The sequence below is a fragment of the Aspergillus stella-maris genome (assembly GCF_047715825.1).
Source record: "Aspergillus stella-maris strain CBS 113639 unplaced genomic scaffold BDV14scaffold_4, whole genome shotgun sequence".
Taxonomy (NCBI): domain Eukaryota; kingdom Fungi; phylum Ascomycota; class Eurotiomycetes; order Eurotiales; family Aspergillaceae; genus Aspergillus; species Aspergillus stella-maris.
The window spans coordinates 301,264-322,116 of record NW_027396798.1 but is presented as its reverse complement, the minus strand read 5'-3'; the positions used below and the strand labels follow the sequence as shown (position 1 = coordinate 322,116).

The 20,853-nt window shown below is 51.4% G+C and overlaps 5 protein-coding genes across 5 annotated transcripts; 1 reads left to right on the top strand and 4 right to left on the bottom strand.

The window, feature by feature from the left end:
- Window positions 1–3,852: 3,852 nt before the first annotated feature.
- BDV14DRAFT_195845 (sugar porter family MFS transporter) lies at window positions 3,853–5,926 on the top strand (the record flags this gene model as incomplete). Its single annotated transcript, XM_073772312.1, has 5 exons — window positions 3,853–3,923; window positions 3,979–4,050; window positions 4,097–4,360; window positions 4,411–4,530; window positions 4,579–5,926. 5 exons carry the CDS (start codon window positions 3,853–3,855, stop codon window positions 5,924–5,926), a joined length of 1,875 nt encoding a protein of 624 aa, XP_073632544.1.
- A 484-nt stretch (window positions 5,927–6,410) lies between these two features.
- BDV14DRAFT_195844 (uncharacterized protein) lies at window positions 6,411–11,496 on the bottom strand (the record flags this gene model as incomplete). The annotated part of the gene is made up of 4 exons (XM_073772311.1): window positions 6,411–7,370; window positions 7,438–7,835; window positions 7,923–9,151; window positions 9,203–11,496. The coding sequence occupies 4 exons, from the start codon at window positions 11,494–11,496 to the stop codon at window positions 6,411–6,413; spliced, it is 4,881 nt and encodes a 1,626-aa protein (XP_073632543.1).
- A 1,356-nt stretch (window positions 11,497–12,852) lies between these two features.
- Window positions 12,853–17,779, bottom strand: BDV14DRAFT_187126 (uncharacterized protein; the record flags this gene model as incomplete). Its single annotated transcript, XM_073770917.1, has 9 exons — window positions 12,853–14,817; window positions 16,235–16,487; window positions 16,537–16,606; window positions 16,654–16,828; window positions 16,883–17,058; window positions 17,119–17,386; window positions 17,443–17,459; window positions 17,571–17,651; window positions 17,719–17,779. 9 exons carry the CDS (start codon window positions 17,777–17,779, stop codon window positions 12,853–12,855), a joined length of 3,066 nt encoding a protein of 1,021 aa, XP_073632542.1.
- Window positions 17,780–18,253: 474 nt separating this feature from the next.
- On the bottom strand, window positions 18,254–18,833 carry BDV14DRAFT_195841 (uncharacterized protein; the record flags this gene model as incomplete). Its single annotated transcript, XM_073772310.1, has 2 exons — window positions 18,254–18,726; window positions 18,797–18,833. The coding sequence occupies 2 exons, from the start codon at window positions 18,831–18,833 to the stop codon at window positions 18,254–18,256; spliced, it is 510 nt and encodes a 169-aa protein (XP_073632541.1).
- Window positions 18,834–19,144: 311 nt separating this feature from the next.
- Window positions 19,145–20,801, bottom strand: BDV14DRAFT_85205 (uncharacterized protein). The gene has a single exon (XM_073777684.1). It carries the CDS (start codon window positions 20,732–20,734, stop codon window positions 19,457–19,459), a length of 1,278 nt encoding a protein of 425 aa, XP_073632540.1. The 5' UTR covers window positions 20,735–20,801; the 3' UTR covers window positions 19,145–19,456.
- Window positions 20,802–20,853: the final 52 nt, after the last annotated feature.

Genomic DNA, 20,853 nt, shown 5'->3' with positions numbered 1-20,853 from the left:
CCAGAATGGATTTTGAACGATGTTCAGATCACTACAAGGCTACAAGCACTCGAAGCTGATTGCCGTCAGAGCTAGATTGCCGTTGACCAGCATATATAACCCTGGAAGCTCATCGTTATCAGGTCGGCTGAGGCTTGTGTATGATTAATTCAACTGCTGCTAACTTCTTCATGTTTAGGATCACTCAGATGCCGTATTTGAGCCTTGTTGAATGATCGAAGCCGAAAGGAGACAATCCTGCACAAGTCTTTCTTTTCAACAAGCAGCTCCAAGTCTACGGACTGATATGTGAAACAGCTGCGAGATAATATGACTTCAATCTTCATTGGACATCATATTCTATCTCTGATTGAAAACAGTCTTAATATGCCCTGGAACTGTTGGAAAGACATTCTTCGGTTTTGAATGAAGGTACACCGGCCAGTGCCTGGCCATCAGTGGCTATAGCACCCAACGGGATGCGCTTGTCCAGTACCAGCCATCAGATGCATCCTTTTATGGGCCAGGGATATCAGTCTATAAGGGCTCTCATAACAGTCCTACCCACGCGTATCACCATCGCACCTTCCTCACGCTGATAAACGTACCTTCCAAAATTAAAGCTCATCAAGATTATTTGGAAGGAGCGACCAGCTCACATTACTGATTGTACCTGCCTCATGAGGCACACCAATACACTCGGAAGGTGCCCCCCAGTTCGCACCTTCCTTGTGTCTTACTTCGCGGGATAGGCCTATAACCTAGTATGACTTGATGCCTCGTGAGTCAAGAGTAGGAGATCACGAGAGTAGAGTTTTGAGATTCCCAGCGAGGCAAAGTTTGAGCACAACTTTGATTCTAAACTACGTTATCTCAGAGACGTGATCTTGGTTCTTTCTAACCCTCTGTATACTACGTATCATGCATAGTATCGATCCATCTCCGGCTCCATCGCCACAGGTAGCTTTAAGAAGGGAAAAGACCGATTTTTCTTGAGGGGTGTACGCGCTGCGTATTGGAGAGTTTGGAATCGGAGTAAGATTGAGATGTGCTCCGCGGTGGTTCCGCTGAATGGAAGAGTTATATCTTAGACCATTGAAGGAGCGGATGTCACATGTTGATGCAGGCGGTTGCTCCAAACAGTAGAACTCAGCTTATGGCAAGTCGTTTCGTTAGTTCAACGTTTGACAGGTGTCGGGGTATAGAAGATATGAGAGAATACGAGTGGAGGTATGAAAATGACATCTGTTCGATTGTATCTTTCCCGCCATCCCTTTCGGATGGAAGCGCTATGACTGTACGGAGAGATCCAGATGTTACCATGTTATCTCAGATACCTGTTGCTTCGAACAAGCATACCTGCCAAGGAGGAGGCTGAACAGGCATTGTCACCCTGACCCGGTAGCAGCGCTCGAGCATGGGGGTAATTCGTAGCGTTCCATTACCTTTAGCAGAATTAGCACGATGTTACAACAGTTAGCAGGATGCGGTTGGGGTGCCCGCTTCTGCCAACAAAGAGAGTTACCTCCTAGCGAAGAAGTTTCAGGATATGATAAAGGCTCTCAATCAAGATGGCAACGAGCGGTATGGGCAGCAATGCAGTTCTCGATATAAGTTACACAGAAGAAACCGACAAACTTCCTCTGATAGGTAGACATTCGTCTGCCCATTTAGACGAGTCGGCGAAGTCAGTCTTGTGCTATGCTGCGCAGCCCTGTTCCGAGAAGCGTTTCCAAAGCCGTCTGTCCTACCAAGCCAGCCTTGGCTACGGAGTACAAGGATGGCAATAAACACCAAGGGACTGGGTATCCATGCCCAGGGGTATGATGGGTCTGAGAGCGGTTCGACCTCGATCAAGAGCACTGAGCCACTGATGCTATTCCATCATACACTGCTGCTCAGTGCCATAATCGCGCTCGTACCGCACGAGAAGAGTGCTGTTGATCGGGTTTCGAAATGATTCGCACTACAGGACAACAATTTGTAGCTAGGCTTCCACTCGAAAGGGAGTCACAGCCGCGGTGGCCTGTATGACTGGGGGATCACCAAGCCTCAGCCCCCTGGCAGATCAGGATTCACTAAACCCGATCGAGTTTCCCTGTCAGCAATCACATTCAGAATATGCGCGTCAATATTGCGTCCATGGACAACATCTGTCAAGTTTCATGTGCCCAATCGCGAGTAACTTTTTCATAAGGTTGGTGGCCTGATCGGTCTAGCCTCGGCGACCATGAGGGAGTAAGCTCACCGTGAAGCTGCTTCGGTTCAAGGTCTTGACCGACTGTCAGATTAGTTAGCTACCTGGGCAGGACTATTGCTTTCGGGGCGTCGGGACCCCTGGTTCTCACCGTAGCGTCAGTTGCACTGGTGTGTGCCCGGCTGCCGTGCTCGGACAGATTGAAGGGGAATCGGGTAGGAGGCTGACGACTATTCCCTGATTTCGGGTGAAGCTGCCCGGTAAAGTCACAGTGGCGTGTTCCAGATCGTTTCTAAGATTTAGTGTTCAGAGTGGCCAAAACCCCAGACTTCAAATTGAAGGAGGCCACGTGAGCTGGGGAAGCAAAGTCACGGGGAAAACCTCCGACGGAAGCGTCCAGATCTCCTTTCCGGCGTCTTCCTTCCTCTTCTCTTCAATCCGGGGAACTCTGCTGCGAAATCACGAGACATCTCAGATTCTGCCAGCAGTGCATTGATTCGTCGCGATGGATCCGTACCAGTGTTCATTTGCCCCCCGAACCTGGAGATGAAGCTTGGGGAAAAGGCTGGAACTCCAAGTAGGGGGCAGCGTAAGAGTGATTGGCCGGCGAGCTGTCCCTGCCCCAGCTGGGGGTGAAGAAATATTTCATAGGCTAATCTGGTTTCGAAGTAGTGTGCCAACTCTAGCCAAAATGATCGAATGAATCTTGATCGCACTTGTCTTTCTGGGCACCAACACCCGTTCCAAGGATGATTCGCTTGCCCTGTTGGCCATCGCTTTAACAAAGGAAACACAAGCAGAGAGTGCAGATTACACATGCCATGTTACAGATCTACTTTTCATGAAGGACTAGACTTTGAATCTTGTCTGTATCACACGATAAGAACGAACAACTGTACTCGGCTCCTGCAAGCCTTTCGCCGGTACCGTGGTTCCAGCGTTGCTACGCTCCGACGCGGACGTAACCATCGTGATTAGTGTTTTGCCTCTTTCCCTTCTAGCTCATCTCCGCAATATTCGGACAACGCCGTATGGGGTCTCCACAATTCCCCCGCGGTCAGGCTTTTTGAATCTGAGCTCTACAAACGGACGGCTCGACAGACCCCTCCCTCTGGCTAGCGTCTGGCCTACGTCCCGTCAGGCCGTCATCCCGTCATCACTCACCAAAGTGAATATTCTCAATGGGAATGTCTTAATGCAGTCCTCGATGCCGGTATCCGGAGAGAGTCGAGCCATTGGCAAGAATAGCAATAGTGAATAGCCTCAGAAATATGCTTTATTACGACTACAGCATGATCTTCTCATAGAGGCAAAAAGTAAACAGCCCAAGCTCAAGGAAATCTTACGCCACCGCACCATGTCGACTGGACCCACCGGCCAAATGCAACAGGCAGGCTTCACACTATGGATGCTGCAGCGTCTGATTGGGCAAGTGCAAGGCCTCTTTGTCTGCCTTCACTGCGTATATATGGCCTGGTTACACCCCCGAAGTGTTGCTTTCTTCTCCCCAGCCCTCATATTATCTCCTCCTTCTTCTCTTTTTTCCCCAACTCACTGCCATCAAGTGCCTGTGCCACAACGCAGCACTTACCTCTTTGACTATCCTTCACATCTACCTCTGCCCTCACATAGACAACTATCATCTTTTTTCAATTCCCGTTTGAGCTCCATTTGCAATGGCTGACGAACTGGGAAAGGCCAACGCGGCCGGCGCTCACTATGAGACTGTTGAGCCCGTATCCAAGCTGTATGTTTTCCAGTTGCCGAGTTTCGATAAGGACATTGTCCTTACACTTTCACAGAAGCAGTGATGACGATATCGCGGAGAAAGCCCACGCCCAACACATCAATCTGAACAAGAACCTTTCTGCCAAGTGGGTAACACTTTGTCTGCTACATCTGCGCTGCTGACTTGAGTAGGGTTAAGAATCCACTGGCCGATCTCACCGAGGCTCAGGTGCTTCGCGATGTCGAGGAGTTTGCACAGGAATACGAGTTGAACGACATCCTTCCCGATCTTCGCAAAGGCGCTCTCATTGCTCGCGACCCCGACAACTTCAGATCCGTTGCCGGTATCACCCCAGAGGAGACTGAGGTTATCCACAACGAAACTGCACACAAGTGGCGCCAGCCTCGTGCTCTCTATTTCAGCATCATTCTTTGCTCTATTGGTGCTGCTGTCCAGTAAGTGTTATCAAGAGACCTTTTTTATGCTGAGACTAATTGTTCAACAGAGGCTGGGATCAGACTGGAAGCAATGGTGCCAACCTTAGCATGCCCGACGCCCTCGGAATCCCCGAACACGACAACCCTAATGCCGAACGCAACCAATGGCTTGTCGGCGTTGTCAACGCGTGAGTACATCCTATCGCTTACAAATAAACACAAACTAAACCATATAGTGCCCCCTACATTGGCAGTGCTGCGATCGGATGCTGGCTGTCTGACCCTTGCAACTTCTACCTCGGCCGTCGTGGCACCATCTTCCTATCCGCCATTTTCTGTCTTCTCACTCCCTTCGGTCAGGCTCTCAGCCAGACATGGCCTCAGCTCTTCGTCACTCGCGCTCTTCTCGGCATTGGTATGGGTCTAAAGGCGTCTACTATCCCCATTTTCTGTGCCGAGAACACCCCCGCATCTGTTCGTGGTGGTCTAGTCATGTGCTGGCAACTGTGGACTGCATTCGGTATCTTCCTTGGAACCACCGCCAACTTAGTTGTGAAGAATATGGGACCCAACCTGGCCTGGCGTATGCAGATGGGCTCGGCTTTTATTCCCGCTATCCCCTTGATCCTCGGCGTCTACATGTGCCCTGAATCCCCCCGTTGGTATATCAAAAAGGGCAAGCTCCGCCCCGCCTACAAGTCTCTCTGCCGTCTCCGCAACTCGCCCCTCCAGGCCGCTCGCGATCTATACTACATCTACGCCCAGATTAAGGTCGAGCAAGAGATTGCCGGCTATGGCACCTACATGTCCCGCGTCGTCGAGCTCTTCACCATCCCCCGTGTCCGCCGTGCGACTCTCGCTTCCTTCGTAGTTATGATCGCCCAGCAGATGTGCGGAATCAACATAATCGCTTTCTACAGCTCCACCGTGTTTTCGCAAGCCGGAGCATCTTATTCCGAGTCTCTTTGGGCCTCCTGGGGCTTCGGATTGGTCAATTTCCTATTCGCCTTCCCCGCTGTGTGGACAATCGATACCTTTGGTCGCCGCAGCCTCCTTCTTTTCACATTCCCCCAGATGGCGTGGACTCTGCTTGCAGCCGGTTTCTCCTTCTACATTCCCTCCGAGTCCCGGGCGCACCTTGCATGTATTGCTCTCTTCATCTTCCTTTTCGCCGCGTTCTACTCCCCCGGAGAAGGTCCAGTCCCCTTCACATACTCCGCCGAGGTCTTCCCGCTCTCTCACCGTGAGGTTGGCATGGCTTGGGCTGTCGCTACCTGCCTTGGCTGGGCCGCTGTGCTCGGTATCACTTTCCCGCGCATGATTGACGCCATGACTCCCACCGGTGCGTTTGGCTTCTACGCTGGTCTCAACGTTGTTGCGCTCGTCATGATCTTCCTCTGGGTCCCGGAGACCAAACAGCGGACTCTTGAGGAGCTCGACTACATCTTTGCTGTGCCTACTCGCACTCACATGCACTACCAGGTTTGTAAGGTTCTTCCTTGGTGGTTCAAGAAATACGTTCTTCGCCAGAAGACTGCACAGCTCGAGCCTCTTTACAAGTTCGACCATGTTGCTAGCAGCTGAACGCGTTTCCAACCGGTGTTCACCTCGCGAGGATGTCTCGCCTTTGTCTTGTAGAAACGAACGACGAAAACCACGAAAAAGGGGCCTCAACTCGCACGATGGACGAATCAGCGATGATATCACATACCCTCCTTTTACTACTTCCAGCGATGTGCGCGTACAAGGCGAAGGCGTCCAGCTTCATACTCACTTTCATGTATCATGTTTTGATGTAATGTATGGTTCTAATCTGTGATACCTCTTCGGACCACGACTACTAGGCGTTCTACTACTTCCTGCTTTGAGCTCTGTTTATTCTAGTCGGCAAGTTAAAGCTACAAGAGGCAGAGATATATGAATGTGTGAATATTCAATACATTATATGCATCCATCTATCCCAAATGCAAGCAAATCTAAACAGATCTAAACAATATATACAAGAATATAAGCAAGTCCAGGCCCCGCCCAAATCTCCATATATACAATATAGTATAAGACAGCCCCCTTACACCAAAGGCTCCGGCTCCTCAACGAGCAAGACACTAAACTTATCACCCGCAGCAGCACCAACGACCTTTCTTCCCTTCAATCCACCATCCACAACCGCACTCGGCAATTCAACAGAGCCATTGTTGGACGAACTAACCTCAAAGTCAGAGTTTGAGCCCCAGGCATACGCGACGCCTTTCTTCGTCACGGCGATAGAGTGGCTCGGGCTGGAAGATGTCTTCACGACACCGCCATCAATACCTGAAACAAGCGTTGGCTTTTCTAGGATAGCTGGCTCATCTGAATCTGTGGGGTAGATAAGGTCGTCTTCAGACATGTTGGCCTTGTTCACGCCTAAAGTACCGGGGTTAATAGCGCCCCATCCTAGACACCGTCCATCAGCGCACAGCCCGAGACTCGTATTTGTTCCACCCGTGATATCGTACGCGGACTGGGACTCAAGACTTCCAACAGCGCTGGGAGCCTGCACGGTTGAGTCGTGCGTAAGGACACTCCCTTGCTTCCCGGCACCTGTCTGACCGAATTGGTTGACTCCCCAGGCGTAAACGGAGCCATCGCGTTTCGTGGCAAAGGAGTGATAACTTCCTGCGCCAATGGAAGCAATATCTGAAGATGATGCCGTGGCAGACGGGATAACACATTGCCGTGGGATAAGGCAGGAGGCGTTATTGCGCTGACGCCCGATGATCTTCCGGCCTAGCTGGTCGCGCTTGTGTGCGCCCCAGGCGTGGACGTGGGATTTGATTTTCTCTTCTTGGGATGTGGTCTTTCTGCTCCTGGTGCTTCTGTTCCGGACTGTTTCGACTGTGTGTGCGAGGACGTGTTGGGCGCCGGCGGCGAGGCGCTTGACGTTGCTGAGCTCGGAGATGCGCATGGGCTTTTGCTGGGTCTCGACTGATGGGCGGAAGCCGATGGGGGTGGTTTCTTCTGTGCCGTTGGGGTCGGTGGAAGTTTCCTGTGTAGAAATGCTTGTTAGTATTATCCTCGACATTGGATATCAGTCGATAGCTAGAGCAACATACCTTGAAAGTCCCCCACCCATAAACATCACCAGACATCGTAAGGACGAAACTAGCGCTCTCCGTCGCAACAACCTGAACAAAAGCCGTATCCTTGGGCAGACCCAAGTGACTGAAGTCAACCTCCATCGGTTCCATCTCTTGTGTGCTACCGGATTCCGTCTCTCTCCCTAGCTGACCATCCGCGTTCGAACCCCATGTCAGGATTTTATTGGCTGCTGTGAGCGCGATGCAATGGGCACCACCAGCTGCGACTTCAACGACACCAACATTATCATGCAGTAGCTTGGTGTTCAGTGTTGGCTGTGGCACATTCGTTTGGTTATGGCCGAGACCGAGCTGGCCTTGATTGTTTGAGCCGAAGACGTAGACGGCGACCTTCTTTGTAGGGGCATTGTTCACTATAAAGCGGACGAATTTAGTAACTTGGTTAATATGTTGACCTACAGTGAGGTAGTTCTGGGGCTTGGGAGGAAAGAGGTACATACCATTCTTCTTGAGCTCTTTGTCGACTTTCTGCTTCTTGGTTGGTGCCTCGGGAGAAGGCTGGGCCTTTCGCTTGCGGCTATTACTAGGTCCTGGAGTCGGTGCTTCTGGCTCTGTTGCTGCGATTGAGGATGTCACTGTCATTGTCGCTTTAATGGTAGTTTTCGTTGCAGCGCGAGTTCTCAATCTGTTTGAGGGTCTGGATTCTGCGGTGCTAGGACCTGCCTCTGCCTGTTGCTGGGCCCTGGCGCGCGTAGACCGTGCAGTCTTTTGGCGCTTCGAGGATTCTAGCTTTGGGGAAGTGAAGCGAGAACGTTTGCGAGACTGTATTGGCGGAGGTGAGTTTTCCTCGTTCTTCTTCTCCTTAGGTGACTTGGCAGCTTCCTTTTCCTGCTCGTCTTCCTGCTCAGGAACAACCTCTTCAGCTGCACGCTCTTCTTCTCGTTGATCTTCTCTCTCTTGCTCTTTTTCAACGGCTCCAGGTACGTATTCAGGGTCATCTTGCTCAGGTTCTGCCTCAGATTCAGACTCATTCGCATGCTCAGGCTCAGGCTCTGCTTCTTCAGCTGCAGGCTCTTGCTCTTGCTGATCGTTGCCCTGTCCTTGCTCGGGAGCTTCAGGTTTACAGTCAGCATCATTCTCGGAATCCGAGTCTTGTTCCGCGGGTGGAGGATAATATGGAGGATCAAGGTTACGCGAAGGCGATGCCGAAGAGCGAGTGTGCACGGGATGTTCCTCAGGTTCTGCTTCTTTGGCGGCACGTTTCTCGTCTTGTTGGTCTTCGCGCTTTTGCTCTTGCTCCGTGGGCCCTGGAACATAGTCAGGATCGCCTTCTTCCGCGTTCTCGCCCGAATTCTCATTCTGTCCAGGCCCAATTTGTGAGCTGGGGTCAGAGGTAGTGTTGGAGGAGCCAGGTGTTGGGCTGACTGCATCAGATGTGGAGCTAGGATCAGACTTCTGTTTCGTCTCTTCTTGATCTTGATCCGCTGCTTCTCCTGCTTGGTCAATCTGATCTTTCCGAGAGTTCTCAGCCTCAGCCTCAGGCTCAGAACCTTGAGTTGCGGCTCCAATTTCATTTTGCGCAGGCTCAGGCCGGCTCTCCTGGTTATCCCCCTCCTCTGGCTGATCATCAGTTTGCTGTGCTAGCTCTAGAGCTCTGTAATACTGCGACCAAAGGGTCTCAGTTGTAAGAGGGGTCTCCGGCTCGGGTGCAGACTCACGCTCGAAGAATCTGTGATGGTAAGTACTAAATGAGATAGGGACTGATATAGTGCTTGCTGACCTAGGACGAGTTGGTGTTTGCTCTGACTCCGGGACAGCCGCAGCGTTCTGACGGCTCTGTGCTCTCTCGATGGCCTGCCGCAGAAGACTCTGCGTCCGTTCCATACTATCGCTCCAAGCCCGAGTCATAGTCGTCGGCTGCTGCTGTTGCTCAAGCTGTGCTTCAGGCTCCCGGTTAAGGATCTGACCAGGACCACGGCTAGCGTCATGTTCAACAAACTCTTGCACGCGCTGCAGTTGAAGCAAAACATCGGCAGGCACGGGATCGTCTCGCTCTCGACCTCCTTCCGTGGTTTGCTCCGGTGTCTTCCTTTCTTCTTGCTCTGCTTCTTCCTCAGGCTTTTGACTTGCCTTAGAAGAAGGTTTACTCTCTGATAGCTGCTTATCATCAGGAGGGGCAGACTCGCTCACATCTTCATCATAGTATTCAGCGTTATCCTCAATGTCATCTGACTGCTTCTCTGAGCCCTCATTAGAAGCCTGCCCAGCACTAGAAACAGACCTACTACGCTGCTGCTCCTGCGCAGCATTAAAGGCCCCCGTTAGAGAAGAATCCACATCGGTACCAAGGGCAAAATCAAGCCCAGCATCATCCTCGTCAGCAAGTCTACCGTCAATACCGGCATCTCCCAGAGAATCAATGATAGAAGTGAGCCCTGCAGCATCAGCGGCACCAAGGGCCGTGGCAAGCTCACCCAAGAGGGGATCCTCGTCTGAGAGACCCTCGTTCATATCGCGGTCGAGTTCTTCTTCGATCCAGTCGTCGAGTCCTAGGTCTTCTCCTAGCTCATACTCATCATCTGGTTCTTGAGGTGGAAAAAGGGCTGACTCTTGCTGGGGTTCTCGTTGGGGTTCTTGCTGGGGCTCTGGCTCTGGCTCTGGCTCCTGCTCTGACTCCTGCTCGGAGTCATGCTCAGGTTCCCGTTCATCCCCAGCCTCAGGCTGTCGCTCTGAATCCTGACTCGAATTTGGTATAGTCGACAAATCAGGACTGTACGGGTAGTTGAGGTTGAGTGGTGGATTGTAGGGCTCCCGTCGGGGTCCATCATCTAGATAACGTCGAAAATGACATTGTACTGAAAGCTCAGCAGGCTCAGCAGGCTCAGAATAATCTGGGGGTGAATGTATAGAGAGACTCGGCGATGGAGATATTGACAGTCGCTGTGTCTGTTCCTCCGCGTCGTGAGTGTCCTCTTCTTCAGAAGTTGGGGGGCCAGGGCTGGGGCATGGGTTGGAGTCCGATGAGTACTTGTCTGAGTTGTTTTCATCTGGGTTGTTATTTTCAGAGTCTTTGTTCGGGTTCTCGTTCTCTCCGTAGCCCTCTTCCGAATTGCCTTCAGGATTCTCTTCAGGGCTCTCCTCAGGGTTCTCATCGGCTCTCCAATCCTCCTCATCTTCTTGAGGAATGTCCTCCTGATCCTCCGCAATACTCGATGGATCTACCGGATGACCTTCCGACCCAGAGAAGTAATAATCGGTTCCTGGAAGCCGTTTCAAAGCGCCCCGGCTAGAGGACTCACCCTCATCCTCTTCCTCGCTATCTTCGTCTTCCATATCCTCTGCCTGAACGTCGATTTCCAGACTCGAAACCGGTGATTGAGGGTTCAGTTCTTCAAGGGAAGTTGAAGCTTGCTGTACAATTGGTGCGGGAAGAGCCCTCGATGGCCCTGCTATTGGAGTTGGACTAGGGGGCGAAGGAGGAAAGTCCACCTCTAAAGAATCCGGATCCGCCGGTATCGCATTCTGGATGCGCCAGATCCGGTCCTGGACTTCGGCGAGCTCGCGGTTGACATCACGAAATGGACGGATACGTTGGGATTCATTAATTATGGGGGTAGGCTCAGGAGCGCTGGGGATGGGCGTTGGGCTTCTGGGTTTCGGGGTGGGGATATCTTTGATGCCTCCGGCGTCTAGGTCTATCTTGATCTCGATGTCGTTGGATTTAGTAGGGGAGTAAGTGGTGGAAGGGGGTGCTTGAGTCTGAATCTGAGGGGGTGGAGACAAAGGTTGGTTTTGCCGTGGTGGCTCGAGTGTCTGCAGGGCAGTGTCATCACGGTTATGACTGTCCTGTTCAACAGATGGAAGTACTTGCGCATGCTGCTTTGCGTCTTTGTTAGGTCCAGTCTCAAATTCTATCGGTGAGTTCTGTGATGGTGAGTCGTCTAGGGATATGTCGTTGTCGTCTTCGTCGTCCGCATTATGGTTGTTGCTAGCAGAGGGCTGCTGCTCGTCAAGGTCAAAGCCATGGTCATAGTCGCTCTCATAGCCGTCGTCGTGGGGGTTCTGGCTAGCCATGGCGATACCTTTCGTGTATACTGCCGTTCGCTCTGCGAATTGCCGTAGTATACTCCTTCTATGTTGTGTCGTGTGGTGTCGTGTATCGGAATCCGTTCCTCTCCTAAGGGAAGGGAAGGGAAGGCAGGAGATGTCGTGCAACAGATTCAAATGTCTCGCAGGAGAAAGGCGAGTTTATCTACTGATTCTCCAGCTCATGGTATTTCTCACATTCATAGTTTCAGTTTGGACACTCATAGTCTGTAATCTTGGTTGAGGTTATTTGCGTCAGCCATTCAAACACCAAAGGTCAAATAGGAAGCTCGCCAAAGGTTTTATCTATTTCCATCTGTTTATCTATTATGTTCTCTGGCTCTGCCTTTGATCCTCCCAGCAGCTTTTGTTGCAATGGTGTCCCCCTTTGTATACTTACGAACAAACGGCGCTTTGTCGCTTAGGGCTGGCTCTCCTCCCTTACACACCTGAATTACCCGCGACATGTTTCAGTGGTGACAAAGGATTCACAAAGGGATCAGGTCGGTCTGTGAAACAGGGACAGAGGCCAATTGAATGATTTGGAGTACAATGCAGAGGGTTTTAATGTAGGTATATTGCGAAGAGGCTAAATTTAGGTTTAGGTTATTGGACCCTAGTATGAGTAGTAGCGTGTCCTCCACGTATATGTGTATGTGCAGGATGATGCTTAGGTGTAGTAACTGGCCTTGCAATTCATAGCATGAACAGTATCGGCGGTCCTTCAGTTGAAAGCTTTAATAAATAGCTTGTTCTGTTCTTGGGTTGAGATTGGGAATGGCATCTCCAACGTCAGCGGCGCGTGCTCGAGCCGTAATCTGAGCTAGAGGGACATACTAGGCTTACTGTTGTTTCATTAAGAGCTTTGACTGGACTCTAGGTACAATAGTTTGTTCCCGCTCGGACGGCTCTCAGAGGGCTCCCGGTTTCGGTAATGCGAGATCGTGGGTATTTCGGAATTGAAGATTTAGTCGGGTAGTAACAATGGATTGGGGCATACAAGGGGAGGGGAATATTTAGCATCTTTGAAGAACGTATATATACTCTATTTTAAGGTTATATTCCAGAGTGAGTAGAAGGGGAATGAAATAGGAAGTGGGATGAAGTTTTATGGCTTTATAGTTCCTATGTGCATCTTCGCTTGTCAACCCCCTGTACCAGTGTCACTCCCCCGGCCGTCTATGCATGCATGCAAATACCCATATAGACCTGTTAGAAGCGTATGTAGCCCAACATAGCCATCGATAACAACCTCAATGATCATATAATCTCATATGTATATATATACCACGCCCTCAAATAGAAAAAGGGAAAACGAAGAAAAAAAGGAGAAAAGAAGAACACCTAAGGAACAACCTTCTCCATCTCATAAAACAACAAATATACCTCCTTCTGCATCCCCAGCACATCCCCTGTCTTACACTCCTTGATTTTCTCATCTGAAATGCGCCACCACCGGTCAACGGGTTTCTTCTTCCGGCGTAATTTTGCTTTCATGCTTGATGCTGTTCCTGAGCTAGGTCCTGCTTCCGTGTCTGTTGCCGAGGCGGAGGCTGTCGCGGAAAGGTTCCGTTCTGCGAGCGATGCGCGGGACGCAGGACTACTTAGGCGGGCTGTATCGAGGGAGGAGCCCCGAGCGGTGGCGGATGTAGGTGAGAGTGTTTGTTTTGTGGAGGAGTGCGTGCTTTGAAAGGAGACGCGGGAGGAGGATGTTGATGTTGTTGGGCGGGGGGAGTTGCTTGCTGAAATTGTATTTGCGGTCTGATTCGGAGCGGGGGCTGTGCCGGGGCGTAGGTCGGTTGTAGAAAGTGGTCGCGATGGCTCAGTTGGCGAGAGTGATGAAGGATATGGTGAGTTCGTAGACCCCGGTGTTGAGATGTTCAGCGCCGGCGGGTCGGTATCAACGGTCCCGCTGCCACTACTGCGCGGTGGAATTCGAGGACTCTGCACGCGCGAGGGGTTCTCGCTTGTTGCTCGGCTCTGTGCGTATGAACTGAACACGCTGGGCGTCGAGAATGGGGGGTAAAGGTGGTTCCGTCGGAAAGATTCATAGTGTCCGCTGTTATGGCTACCCTTGTGGCAGACGATAGCAAGGAGCTTGAACCACTTCTGATTCAAAATCCCACCGAGAGGAAGTCGTTCGGGAAAAGCAACCTTCGCTGCATTCTTGCTGGAACTGCTGTGGTCGAATATGGAGCGGGAGAGGTGGATGGCGATTATCTTGGGGAAGACTGTTATCCGCATGTGCCTGGCGATTTTGCGCTTGGGAGCTTGTTCTGATGGTGGAAGGGTGATGCCTTCTAGTGCACATTCTGGGTCACTTGTAAGAGCAAACTGGATCTTCTCGAGTTCGGTCTGTAGAGTCTGTTGGTCTTCTTCTGAGCGGGCTCCTGCGAGCGCTACTGATTTCACTTCAGCTGCATGTAAGAGCCGGCACTTGTCGCATCGGAAGTCTTCGATGTACTCCGTCTTGAGGAGACCATCGAAGCACGCATTGAGGGTGGTGGAGCTCTTTTGCGGTACTTGCAGCGTCAGATTGACAAAGGAAGTCTGGTTCGGCTTGTACTTGTACTGGCAGAACTGGCACTCAATTTGCGACTCCATCTTGCCCTCAAATGGAAACCCATACTCGTTGTCAATCTCCTTGAGTTTGGTGTCAATGATCGCCGGAAGACCATTCTCTGTCCCGTCGTCAATTCGCACTTCAATTTCGGATTTCGCATCGTCGCCCTGTTCGGGTGTAGGCTCAAGGGAGATCTCTGCCCTTTGTCGCGCCCTCACACCGGCATGGTATTCATCCGAAAGCCTTTCAGTGACAATCTGTAGAAACTCCTGCGCATCCTGCTGATTGCGACTAATCCGTGTGCGATATGCAAACTCCAGCGCCTGGATAAACCCTCGCGCTGTAATCGTCTTCTTGTAGATCGGCCGCTCATTCAACCGGTCCAACATCTCCTTCAGCGCCCTCGTGATCGTCCCCTGCTGCAGCTCCTGAACCCGATCGGGCCTCTTCTCGCGCAACAGCTCATCGGGCTCAGGCAACGTGTTGTAAATTTCAGGCCCGTCAAGTTCCCTCCTATGCAGCTCCCGAATCAAGTACAAGCGCAAATCACCCAGTCCAGCTAACGCCTGGAGCACGGAGTTGATAAAGCAATCGTTTGCGGGGTTAGACAGGCCGACAATGCTCTTCTTGCCATTCCCGCCTAACTCCTCGCCGTCGATCGTGTAATTAGGCCCAAACACATAGAAGAGCGCAACGGCCGCCAGAGACGCACCAGCCGCGTACGCGGCGACCGTGGTGGGTTTTTCCTGCATCAACGAGCGTAATTTCTGTACGAACCGGAATTGAGTGAGGTGGTGTTGGCTCGTATTCTATTGGTTTTCCATGGGTCGCCTAATAATACGAAGCCTGGTGCAACGGGAGCATGTGCTGCTTTGTCTTTGTCACTGAGCGGGTCAAAAGCAATTACTGTCGCTCGCTGATTTTCTAGAACTTTAGAAGCTTGGTCTGGATGCGGAAACAGTTGCTGTCGTGATGTCGTCTTTCAGTTTGGTTGTCGGGTGAGCTGAGAAAGCGGACCAATGTTGCGCGCAGTCAGTGGTTGACGAATAATTTTGCCATGGAAAACCCCAACCAAGGGGACCGGAAGGGATTCTTAGGGAGCCCGGAAGTCAGTGAGCCTGTGCGGGCTGCGGAGAGAAAAGAGACCGGGGTATCCGCCGTCAATTTCAAAGGGTTAACCTGAACTGAAGGCTGATTTGATCCCGCAGCGTCACGGAAACAATCGTAAACGAATAGGCAGCGCAATAATATACGCCCAAAGGATCAGGGAGCGAAATCTCAGCTGTCAGATTTTCCGCGAATTTGCAACGGAAGGAAGAAGTGAGGCTGCAGCGCAGAGCAACTCAGTAGTGGGAGACAGTTCGGATGTTCTTCAGCGCCGACCGCAGTCAGTCGCAGTCGCTGGACTTGGAGAGTGCCCGAACGTCCGTCGGCGTCCCCACATCCTCATCAATTCCAGTGTAGTTTCTCCAGCCTTCACATTTCACACTCACAGTCCACGTCCAAAATGATGAATCAGGGCTGAGGATTCTTCCGAGACTCCATTCATGCCTTGGAGCGCGTTAGCAGCTGCCCAATGACCGCAGCGAGATTTCCGGCATGATTGACGGCGAAGTGGGCGCGCAGGCGGATTTTCGTCGATAGACCTGCAGATCCCTTGCTGATTGTCGAGAGTGACGCTGGCCGGATCTGACTGGGCTGGTGACTTGGCGCTGAGTGCCTGCGTTAAGGTGGCCTCGGCTATTGCCGTAAGAGTAGTAGAGCCTTGGAGGATTCGTCGTAAACGTAAAGAAGAGGTGGGGTTGATGAGCTCGGCGTGGGATGGAAGAGGAGGTGAAACGGGGAGTTGGTGAGACTGAAATTGGGAGGTGCTGTGCTTCTAGACTGCACGGGGGCATCGGTGAACTCGTCACTGGTCACGAGGTCGCTACGGAGTACTCGCTACATTTGAAATATGCAGAATAGTGGAATAGTCCACGCCCAACATTTGAATATGGTATACCTTGTATACCGAGGTATGTCGGATATGTTCATTATCTATCCCAAGCTTTTTTTCAGACTCTATCGTATCATAACCCTAACCCATAATTTGATGCAATATCACCGCTGGGTATTTCACATGTACACCTTTTTCTCAATTTACGCCTTAGGCAGAGTAGCAACCTTCTCGTTGAAGAGATCCTCGGCCTGCTTCCAGACGCGGGCGTTCTCGCGGTCCTTCAACTGCAGAAGACTGGGCATCAGAGCTTGACTGAACATCTCGGAGCTCTCGCGGGGGAGAAGCGAGGGCAGGTGGTCAATGCTGATCACACTGAGAGGCGTGGCCTGGTTGCCCTCGGGGAGAGTGACGGGCACGGTGGGCTTGTCGAATGTGGTGGTGATGTCGTAGACAGGGATAGGGTTGTTGGGGTTAGTGCTGGGGCAGTATTAGCAATATCCGCAGATTTCATGTAGATAAAACTTACGTGTCAGCGCTCACGTCGCAAATGACAGACAGGCGGCGGTTGGGTGTTGAGAGGCTCTCAACGTTGACGACTATGCCAGTCAGTATCATTTACAATTAGATGGACCGATAAACTCACAGTGAGGGATCTTAGAGGAGAGGTAGATGCAGTTGACGAAGATGTCGGCATCCTCGACAATCTCCTTGAAGGGACCACCCTTCTTGGTCTCGGCCATATCCCACTCGATGATGTTGGACTCGGGAATGCCAACATCCTTGGCTAATTGCACAGCACCGTTACCACAACGTCCGAGCTATAGCCATGATTAGCAAGGCATCCACAAGTCCTACATACAGACAATACTCACAGCACCAATAACCAAGATTCTCGGTGACTTGCCAGACTGCTTCTTGCCAGCCTCAAGCGACTCCTTGACAGACTGGATCAACAGATCCTGGTTGGCGTAGGGGGTCTCGCCAGTCAGAGGCTCGCCCTCAGGATGCGTCAACTGCCAAGCCCAGTTCTTGACGGCCAAAGCAGCACCTGCAATCATTATCAGCATCTACTCCGCGTATCGTAGCAGATTCCAAATTGCAGACTAACCAGCATATCCAGCAGACCACCCGAACGCAGCAACGCGGCGACCAACGTCATCCGTCAGGAACTCCAGGTCCAGCAGGACACCGCCGCCACGGGGCCACCTGCTCAGAACCTTCTCCCAACCACCTTGCTCCTTATAGCAGTGTGCGAAGGAAATGTGAACGTGCTCGAGAGGAAAGTCGTCCTCGGGGAGCTCCTTGAGACCGAGAATGTATGCGTCCTTGGGGGCATCCTTCACCCACGAACCTTCTTCGACGAGGGGAGCGCCGACCTGTTTGATGTGTTGTTAGGTTTATGGTTCGGTATCTTGGGGGCGTGTATTCGGACCTTAGCAAACTCCTCATCTGTGAATTAGAATATTAGCGACGCTCCATACAATGCAAGGAAAAGCGATGGTGATTCAATGCGATGAAATCACGCCGATCAAAAGCGCGGGGTAAATGGTCTCATCATACCATCGAAAATGCGCTGGGTAGAGCGCTCAACAGTCACTTCATATCCAGCATCGATAAGAGCCTTGCAGGTAGTAGGCGTCACTATTCAATGGATCAATCAGCAAACGCGAAATACAACATTTTGTAGATTGTAGATTGAGCCACATACAAGCAGACCGCGCCTCAGCGGGCTTGGTCTCAGCGCGCAGCCAAACCTTGTTGGAACCCATGGTGTCTAGAGGTCAATTGCAATGTAATGGAATGAAAGTCGCTGAATTGAGTCCGAAGATATGGAATAGAGATCAAAAAAGTGTAGTATGACTCTTTCACTATGACACCGACTTTCCCCTCTGGTGATAGTGGGGGGAAATTGTTGCGGGACGATAGCTCTTCCGCTCCGAGGAGGCTGTGAGTCAGCTTTGGTTTTGCCGATGTCGGCTATTCTGCGGCTGTCTACTAGATCTGTTTAGAGTACTATGCGATCTTATGAAGCATCAACCATTACTGTTCACTTGATTGATATCGAGAAAGATAGAACTTGTTATGATGTGTTTTGGATATACGGGGAAGTGTTTCTGCTAGATAGCCACATCTGCTAGTTGACGCATACTCTGTACACGCACTTCTTCGCCAACGACGTCACCTCACTCCACTCTGTCTTACATGAAATCATGGGTTTGATGAATGATGATGCGAGAGCAAGCTCAAGAAACGACCTTGGTGCGGCTACGAGTCCGGCTTCCGATACCATCTGTGGGAATGTCCTTTTTGGCAGCGACAGTCTCCTTGATCTTCCGCGGCCGGCCTCCTTTCTTTTTGGCGGGTGCGACCTGGTTGGGCTCCGATTGCCCTATAGGTGCCTGGATAGGTGTACCATCAATTGCATCTGAAACGTTATTGCCGGTTTTTAGCTTCTTAGTGTTGGGCTCTGTTGGTGCCTCTGCGCTAGTCTGCTCGGACGAGGTCGCCTCTAAATCCCGCTTCTCGCCCGTATTGATGTGATCTTGTTTGGTCTCAGAGGCAGGCTCCTGGGTCGAGCCATTTGAGAGTCTGGGGTTCTCCGTTGAAGTCTTGTTTGTGAGTGACACCGAAATGGCGCTATTTGCAGGCTCGGCTATACGGCTTTCGCCGTTCTGCTGCTGCGAAGTCTCCTTAGAGACGGACAAATCCAGCGAATCTAGAGGCCACAAGTTTAGATTCGTTGGTCTCCTGATATGCGAGCAACATTCAAGATCGCATTGACCTACCCGAAATAATAGCGGTAAGTGAAGGTGCGGACGCCATTGTATGTCAAGCCAGGTAAGACGAGGTGTGACAAGTAGAGTCTGCAGGAGCGAATGAAATGGGGAATTTGGAGTTCGAATGTTATTGCAATCGTTGTGGTGATGATACCGGCAAATGAAGTAGCAAAGCGGCAGAGTCGAAGGATGAAGGTGAGCAAGGTAATCGAGGAGACGTGGTTGCGCGGTGACGTTGACTAAGAACGAGCATGATCCTGCGGAGAATAGAGGCAATTTCGGTGGTGGCCCCTGTTCCATTGCCCTCTCGGAGATCCCTGCAAGTCTGGCATGCACGCTAATAGACCCGAAACACAAATTGGAGAAGGTTAACTAAGCGCTCTTCACTTGCGGCTTCGGTCAGAATGCCAAGAACGATGAGGTGATGGCTCTCAGAGCCACAGTTGTGGAGCTAAATGCGGAGAAATCTCTCAAGTCCAGCGTAGATAGCTATCTATGCCCACGGCATCGCTACCTATTAGTTCTGTGCCGCAATTTTTGCTCTATCACCCATTGTCTCGTAGGCGTGACAAGCCCATGAACTCAAGATGAAAGGCAGGCGGCGGCAATCCGAATTGTTTATTTAATTATCTGCCTGCTATTCCCCGGAAAGCAGCAAGACAACAACAATCATTCGAGCGCTAAATCCCAGCTAGAGATCATGTTTATCTCCCTGGAAGATATGTAATGACCAGTGCTGGGCGTGGTATCCTCTCTATGCCCTTCCAGGGCCTCCTGAAGGAAGCGAGCCAAAAAAGCACAATTTTTGGTGTCCCCGGCATCAATCAAGATGCGCAGTGCGTCTAGACCTGCTCGCATGATACGCTCGCGATAAATCGGCTTGGCTGATTCGAGGAACTCTGGTTGAATTGCACGTAGGTATCGAACGACAGGCTCCGCGTTGGGAGTTGTTGGATGGTAAAGGGGCATGATAGCTTTGAGGAGGTTTGCACTGGGTGAAGTGGCCATCAGCACGGCCGCAAAATCTTCGTATAATTTGGCTGGGCAATCAAATTTGTCTTTTCCAGAACTTTGGTTCATCATGAGCCCCATAAGCCAAGCTCCAGGCTTGCCGAGCGTTTGCCGCGGGTTCATTTCATATGACTCGCCTTCAAAAGACGAGATCATGCCAGCAGCGTCGATGTAGTAGCGTAGAGCAGAGCTCATCCCGCCGCCGTACTCGGACTCCGCTTTCAAAAAAAGACCCAACAGGCGGCTAAATGCATATTGCATCGTATGCGCATTCAGTCCGAGCTTCTCGCGGCAGATCTGCGGATCACTCAAAAGTCCCAGCCATGTTATAACCATGTCCTGTTTGCCATCCACCACCATAATCTTGGTCATCTGGCCGAAGATACTAAGGTCTTGTGTGAAGAACTTTCTCTTTATGTCCCAGTCCATAGATAACCACCAATTGACAAGCCTAGATCCTGCTCCTGAGTCTCTCAGCTCTTTTACAAAGAGATCATTGGGATGATAGCTTGCGAGTAACACTTGTGTCCTGATGCAGCTGAAAACGCGGCTGACAGTGGCATTACCAGTAGCCATGAGTCCATCGAAACGAACCATCGGGTGTTCCATAACACCCCCCTTTGCCCTTGTCCCGAGACTTCCGGTATTGGGACTTAAGCGGAAGAGGGGGTGTTCGAGAATAACGCTGAGGTGTTTGTCGGTAGCATAGGATGAGGAGTGCGGGTTCTCCTGCGACGAGCGATCATCGGTGGGAGCATTGATGGCGCCGACAGAGGAGACTTGGGAAGATGCATTGGGCGGATGTTCACGATCAAGCTCACGGCGGAAGGAGGATGTAAGGGTATCCAGGAGCTGCTGGGACTGGCGAGGAGTTCGAGGAAGCGGGGCATGAAGGTTTTTCCAAAAGGGAAGACTCAGAGTCGGTGAGCGCTTCATAGCGCGAGACTCGAACTGTCCAGCAGCCCGTAAAGAGGTATCAGAGTTGAAGTTGTTGTTCTATCGGAGTGGTTAATCGTACGATGGGGCCTATCGCCAGGAAGATCTCGAAGGGACGG